Source organism: Mus caroli, chromosome 1 (assembly GCF_900094665.2).
Source record: "Mus caroli chromosome 1, CAROLI_EIJ_v1.1, whole genome shotgun sequence".
Lineage (NCBI taxonomy): Eukaryota > Metazoa > Chordata > Mammalia > Rodentia > Muridae > Mus > Mus caroli.
The window spans coordinates 83,941,150-83,948,234 of NC_034570.1; the positions used below are offsets into that span (position 1 = coordinate 83,941,150).

Sequence of the window (7,085 nt, forward strand, 5' to 3'; positions counted from 1 at the left end):
AGACCGGCGCGCCGGGACGGCGGGCATCTCGGGGCACGGGGCAGAGGCGCGGCGCGCGAGGAGGGGCGCGAGCGGTCGCGGGCGGCAGAGCCATGAACGCCGCAGTGGTGCGGCGGACGCAGGAGGCTCTGGGCAAGGTGATCCGGAGGCCGCCGCTCACCGAGAAGCTGCTCAACAAGCCACCGTTCCGCTACCTGCACGACATCATCACCGAGGTAGGCGCGGGCTGGTGCGCGTCAGGTTGAGGTGGGGTGAGGGTAGGGGTAGAGTGCGGGACAGGTTAAGGATCCGGGTAGTGGCGAGACGGGTTGAGGGTTGGGGTAGGGTGTGGAAGGGGGTAAGGGTCCGTGTTGAAGGTTATGGTTAAGTGCGGGACCGAGCGAGTGTCGGAGTGAGGGTCCGGGTAGGGTGAGAGTCGAGGTAGGGTGCGCGTCTGAGTAGGATTCGTTTCGGGGTGAGAGTCAGAATTAGGGCCGGATCAAGGCGAGTGACCAGGTAGCGTGAGGATCGCGTTGAGGGACCGGGTAGTGTGAGGGGCGTTGTAGGATGCCAATCAGGGTTTGGGTCGGAATGAGGATTAGTCTCAGATGAAGGTGAGGATCAGGGTCAATGGTGAGGTCTGTGTGACAATCAGGCTCCGAGTGCTGATTGGATTGAGAGTGCGGTGAGGGGTGGAGGTGCAGGTCCAGGTGAGGGTCAGGGTTAGGTTCCAGTTGGAGTCAGGGTAGAGTAGCGGGTGCTGGTCTAGTGGTTTGGGTGGAGATAGAAAGCCCGGGTCAGAGTCTAGCTCTGTGGGTTAGGGTGCTGGAGCCAGAAGGTGAGGCTGAGAGGAGGTGGAGGCCCGGGCTGACATCGGTTTGTTGAGGGTGAGCCTCGGGACAGGGTCTAGGCTCAGGGTCAAGTTGCTGTTAGGAGCTGGAGGTATGTTGGGGCTCTGGGGGCTGTGCTTATACTTGAGGCCTGGGTAGGGTGCAGGTCCTTGTCTGGGACCTTTCTGAGCTTTCAGTGGTGCTTTTCATGTTAGGTTCCCAGGCCCACTAGGTCTTGGGACCTGCCTTACTTTACTCCTCTCAACCCCCAGCACTTACCATGTGTCTCTTTAGAGCTTGTCTTCCATTTGTTAGTGAGTCTCCAGGAAGCTGCATTGGATGAGGTACATAACATTGTACAACAGTCACAATTGTGTGGAGTCTGTCTGGGCTCTTGGTAACCCCAAGAGTGTCACTGCAGGGGGTACACAGAATGGGCATGGTACTCCAGAGGGTGCTGTGGAACTTGAGGTATGGTTGGGACTTAGAAGTCCAGAGCTCAAGGTCTCTACCAGTATTGACCCTCAGACTTTCTCGTCTCAGTAGGTTGAGCACTGTAGTCTACCCTTCTCGTTACTTTTGGCCCTCCTACCTTAGCTTGTAATAGGTACTGTCTCGGAACATGGCCCTGTCTGTTAATCTTACATGTGTCCAGAAATGCTCTGGAATCCACCCACATCCCAAGGGGCTCTGCCGCCTGGTAGTCTCCTCTCCCAGTCTGTGAGGCGTTTGTAGCCTATCCTGGAAGGTCTGAGGAAGGGACTGGTGGTGTGGAGAGCCCTGGGAAGCAGGCAGTTGCCACTCTTCAACAGTGAAGGGGTCAAGAAGAGTCAGGCATCATGGCACCGGCCTATCACAGTGGAGACTGCTAAGCCTGTGTTTTTATTCTGTTAGTACCCTCAGCCCATGGCGTATGGGGAGTGCCACTCAGCCTCAAATCACTCAGGAACGGAGTGGGGCTTATGGGAGGGAAGAGGAAAGAAGTGGGAGATGACTGTTGACAGGTAGACAGGTGAGGAGTGAGGGCTGCTTTTCTTTTAGACTTTACTGGATCCAGTGGTGAAGCCAGTCTGTTTTGGTATGAAGGTACGTACATTAGCCGTCACCTCCTTGATAAGGGTGTCAGAGTTGATGTGCTTGGAAGTTTTTTTCAGAGCAGAGGTAGAGAGCCTCCCTGAAGGCTCTTTACTGTCCCTGAATACTGCATTCAAGTCTCTTCCATGAGGTAGCTACAGCTGTTTCTTCATCAAGCCGACATTCAGACACGAATGTCTCTTGTCACAGTTGCTGCTCACAATTTAAACTGCCAGTGTCTTGGGGAAACCTGAGCAAAGTCAGTTTCAGGAATGTTAGATTGGGATGCTCTGGTGGTCTGTGTGCCAGCCAGCTGTCTCCTCAAAAAAACAGCCCAGGCCAGCCCAGCAATGTATTTCTCCTGAAGTTTGTTGTGAGATGGACTCTTCTAGATTAATTAATGATTAGAACGATGTTGCCAAAGTGACTGTAGCCCCATCCCAGAGGAGTGACATTCACATGGGGATGTCTTGCTGCTGTTTTTAAAGCCTGCCTCCTGTACCCATGGTAACATGTTACTATGTACCACAAGTCTGGTCATATGAGTCCTCTCTAAGCACCACATTTACATTCTTGGTGTCCTTTTTTTCTTCCTGTTACCCGTCTTACTGATTTTTTTAGCAACATGTACTTTTGAGAATCCAGGACCCTGGCTGGATGCAGGGTCATGGAGGAACAGAAAATTATTGTCCTTCTGTAGGGGTAACTAGGGCTACAGGTTACTTGTGGGAGGAGGCACTGTGGGAAGAGAACACCTGTGATTGGATGGGGAACACTCCATGATGGTAGAAATGAGGGACTCGTTGGGAACTCCTGGTTTCAGATACCCAGGCTAAGTAGCTCCTTTTCTTTCTGGAGTCCGTTCCCCTGGCTTGGTCTGAGTGCACTGGGGAAGGGTTGTGTGGTCAGGCCCTCTGCTAGATAAAAGCTGTTTGTGTCTCCTTGGAGTGCCTGGGCCTCTGGTCCCAAGTTGCTGCAAAGGGACTGAAGTCAGGCCATCGTGGCCCCAGGTTCAGGCTCCCACCACCCTATGTGGCTTTCATCCCTGTTGGCCTGGACTTGCTGGTGGTTTTCTTTTGTTTGGTATGTGCTTCCCAGCTCTTCCCTGCCAGTCTCTGGCCTCAGTGGGGTGCTGTTGCAGCATCTCTTGACCCCACCTCCCCCACTGAGAACCTCCCAGCTCCTGCTCAGTGATGATAGTCTTGGCCGTCCTCTGAAGCCCAGGCCCTGCATTTAGTGGGCATCAAACCCTTGTTGAGGCAGGAGATGAAGTGATTAGGGCTGTAGGTATGGACTGTCCTGACCTCTCCTGAGAGCGGGGTTCAGTGGATGAGGTCAGTGAAGGGGCTGCGGAGCGAGGTGTGTATGACGGTCCCTTTCTGTGTTTGGCAGGTGATTAGGATAACTGGCTTCATGAAGGGCCTCTACACAGATGCTGAGATGAAGTCAGAAAATGTCAAGGTAGGTCTGCTGTGTGTTCCCTTTCTCCACACTCTTGCCTTACAGAGTAGAGCACATTTTACAGGCTGCACACTCGTGTGTGTGTGTGTGTGTGTGTGTGTGTGTGTATGTGTGTGTATCATGTCTATGCTGATGGGTGGGTGGAATACAAGGCTGGTTGATTCCTGAGTTATGTGTACCCACTCTTGTTTCATCTCATGTGTGGCAACTGCTTGCTGTGCTAGACTTATCTACTGAAAAGCAAAATTAAGGGCTGGAGAGAGCTGGTAAAGGGTTTGCCAAGCAAGCATGCAGACCTGAGTTATACCCCTTAGCTCTTATGTGAAAAGCTGACTGTGATGGTGCCTTCTGTGACCCCAGAGCTGGCGAGGACTTGCTGACCAGGTAGCCTAGGGAAATAGGTGAGCTTTAGGACTCAGACAGAGACTTTGTCTCAAAACACCAAATAGATGGTGTCCCAAGGAGTGATGGATACCTGAGGTGGATCTCTTCCTTCACATGAACACACACATGTATGTGTGTGTGCAACAGTCCCTACCCTTACAACCACATGTATATGCATGCACACACGTCTATACATCTATACATACAGAAATGTAAAAAAAAGCAGTATTACAACCAGGTGTGGGGATGCATAGCTATAAGCCCAACACTCAGGTGACTAAATCAGGGGGACCCCTGCAAGTTCAAGGCCAGCAGAGACTACACAGTGAGCGCCACAGTCAAGCCTGCAAGACCCTACTCAAAAAGCAGAAGTAAATCAGGGTCAGGGCCCGGTCATGATGGTGCACTAGCACTCCGGAGACGGAGACATGAGAGTCATGAGTTTGAAGCAAGCCTAGGCCACACAGATCATGTCTCAGAAACACATGCCCAAACCAGATTGTTTTTTAGGTTAATGCTATCCCATTATTGGCATTGAAAGCTTGAATGAGGAGATTTTGTTGTAAGAAAATGAAAGTTTATAAAGGTTGTGAAAAGTCAGAAGTTCTGAATTTGTCATACATCTAAAAATAGTTTTTCATATAAAAGGCACTATTCTGGGCCCATTGAATATATTGAATATTCTGGGCCTATTGAATATATTGAAATTAAAATTTTATTTTAAAACATTTTTGGTTTTTGAAAATCTCACACATTAATGCAGTGTATTTGATCATATGCACCCACCACTGCCTTCCTCCAAGTCCTCTGGTGTTACGTACACTGTCTCCCTCTGAGTTCTTGGCTTCCTTTTAAAGAAAAAAACAAAACAAAACTACGTGTGTATGTCCATGTATATGTTAATGTGAGTGCAGTGACTGTGGAGTCCAAAACAGGATGTCAGATCCCCTTGAGCTGGAGTTCTAGATGCTTATGAATCCCTGATGTGATGCTGAGAACTGAACCTTGGGTCCTCTGTAACAGTACTGTATACTTTTAATTACCATAAGAGCCATTTATCCAGCCCCAAAGTTTTTATTTTAATGTTTGTCTTTTATGTGGAAATATTTCAGGATAAAGATGCAAAAATTAGCTTCTTACAGAAGGCCATAGATGTGGTTATGATGGTGTCAGGAGAACCCTTGGCAGCAAAACCAGCTAGAATTGTGGCTGGGCACGAACCTGAAAGAACCAATGAGCTGCTTCAATTGATTGGCAAGTGCTGCCTCAGCAAGGTGGGTGGAAGCCGGCCTTTGGAAGCCCTGCCTGGCAGGCAGCGTGTCCTGGACCTGCAGAGCTGGTGTGGAAGGCTTTCCTAGTGTTTTGGTGTGTTCATGCTTGTGGAGCCTGTGACGCAGGGGTGGGAGTGGTCAGGACCGCCACAGAGAGCTGCTCAGTCCCCTGGGGGCTGTGAGGGAGGATGCGGGAGCCAGGAGCTGGTTTTGATGGGGCTTGAGGTAGTTTTCTGTTGTGTAAATCCAGGTAACAGTTATCTCAGGCGGTATAAGTTTTATAGTTTGAAAACATTAGCGATGTGTGACCATCTCTACTGTGGTCCGCTCTTCATTTGCAAAACTCACTCTCTGTACCCACACCCCTGACCCCCCACTCCGTAACAGCCTCTCCCCTGCTGCTGTAGGTATGACATGTGGCACTCCATGTGTGAGGTAGCATGGCACTAGCATGGAGTCTTCAGGCCATTCACAGTGTACCCCGGGGCAGTTTGCTCCCCGCTTAGTTAGCAGTACTCTGCTGTGTGTATAGACCACATTGTTTATCCATTTGTCTGTTAAGGGACATCTGTGTTGCTTCCACATTCTGGCTGTCATAGGTCATGCCACTCTGAGTGCAGAGTGCCACTGCCCCTTTAGACCAGCTTTTAATTCTTGTGGTGTAAGCCCAGGAGTGCTGTGGCTGGGTCATGCTGATTAGTGTGTGCGCGCCCCAGTGGGAGGAGCACCACGCTGTTTGCCGGAGCAAACATCCCCAGTGGGTCACAGGCTCCACAGCTCCCTCGCTATGCCTGTAACTTTAACATTTCCTTTGTAATAGCTATATTAACTGATGTGTGCTCATTAGATCCTGGGGTTCTGTTTGATGGCACTGTAGTGCAGTGTGGGTTCCTAGAGCCCCATGCATGGCCACACTAACATTTGGAGAGAGGGGTGACAGAATCATTAGCTTCAGTGTCATTAGTAATGGTGCTCAAACATTGTGCTTTGTCACTGACAGTTTTGCTTACTAGTTTATCTCCAAATGCCTTTCATGGTAGGGAGAACTCTGTAACGAGCTGTCTCTGAGTGCTCTGTTTGCAGTGTGTGTTCTTGCTAACATCATTTTCCCTTCCCTGGCATGGCCAACCAGCTCTCCAGTGATGAGGCAGTGAAGAGAGTCTTAGCTGGGGACAAGGGAGACGCGAGAGGGCGGGCCCAGCGGACGTCGAAAGCACAAGAGCCTAACAACAAGAGTGGGAAGGAGGAAGAGTCCAGAACACACAAAGAGGTGAGCTGTAGGATGCACATCTCTGACACGGCGAGTCTGTGTAACTAAAGTCAGATATTCAAAGTGATGGGCATGTCTGTATGCTTTCCTTCAGGATAAACGAAGCTCTGAGGCCAAGGAGAGAAGCACAAGTGCAGAGCACAAACAGAAGGAGGAACTGAAGGAAGACAGCAAGCCTCGGGAGAAGGAGAGGGACAAGGAGAAGGCCAAGGAGGCCGACAGAGACCGGCACAGAGACCCCGACAGGGACAGAAACAGAGACGGAGAGCGAGAGAAAGCCCGAGCACGGGCCAAGGACAGGGACAGAAACAACAGAGACCGGGACAGAGAGGCAGAAAGGGACAGGAGGAGCGAGGGCGGGAAAGAAAAAGAGAGGGTGAAGGACCGAGACCGAGACCGAGACCGAGACCGTGACAAGGGAAAAGACCGGGAACGGCGGAAATCGAAGAATGGAGAACATACCCGGGATCCTGACAGGGAGAAAAGCAGAGATGCAGACAAGCCAGAGAAAAAGGCATGGTCACCATCAAGATGCCCTTTTTTTTTCTTTCAGATTTATTTATTCATTATTCTTATGTTTATGTGTGTGCTTGGATGAATGTGTGTGCACCATGTATGTGCAGGAGGCCCTGGGGGCTAGAAGAGAGCATCATATCCATCCCCTGGTGCTGGAGTTAGAGGAGGTCCTGAGCTACTGTGTGGATGCTGGGAACCGAGCCCAGGCCCTCTGCAGGAGCAGCCAGTACTCCTAACCCTGAGCTATCCCTCTAGCTCCGATGCCTGTTCATGGAGAGTGTGCTGTGTAAAACAGCATCT

At 50.7% G+C, this 7,085-nt stretch overlaps 1 protein-coding gene across 5 annotated transcripts in view; it reads left to right on the forward strand.

The window, feature by feature from the left end:
• Traf3ip1 (TRAF3 interacting protein 1) overlaps nt 1–7,085 on the forward strand; it is a 34,620-nt gene continuing 27,535 nt past the window's right edge. For 4 of the 5 annotated variants that reach the window (XM_021173525.1, XM_021173538.1, XM_021173531.1 and 1 more), the window contains exons 1-5: nt 10–215; nt 3,276–3,344; nt 4,841–5,002; nt 6,132–6,269; nt 6,364–6,783. In XM_021173525.1, the coding sequence (XP_021029184.1) occupies nt 93–215; nt 3,276–3,344; nt 4,841–5,002; nt 6,132–6,269; nt 6,364–6,783 (912 nt within the window). In that variant the 5' untranslated portion in view covers nt 10–92. Of the gene's footprint in view, nt 216–3,275; nt 3,345–4,840; nt 5,003–6,131; nt 6,270–6,363; nt 6,784–7,085 lie in introns of all 5 variants that reach the window. The other variant, XM_021173550.1, reaches the window with a different exon arrangement.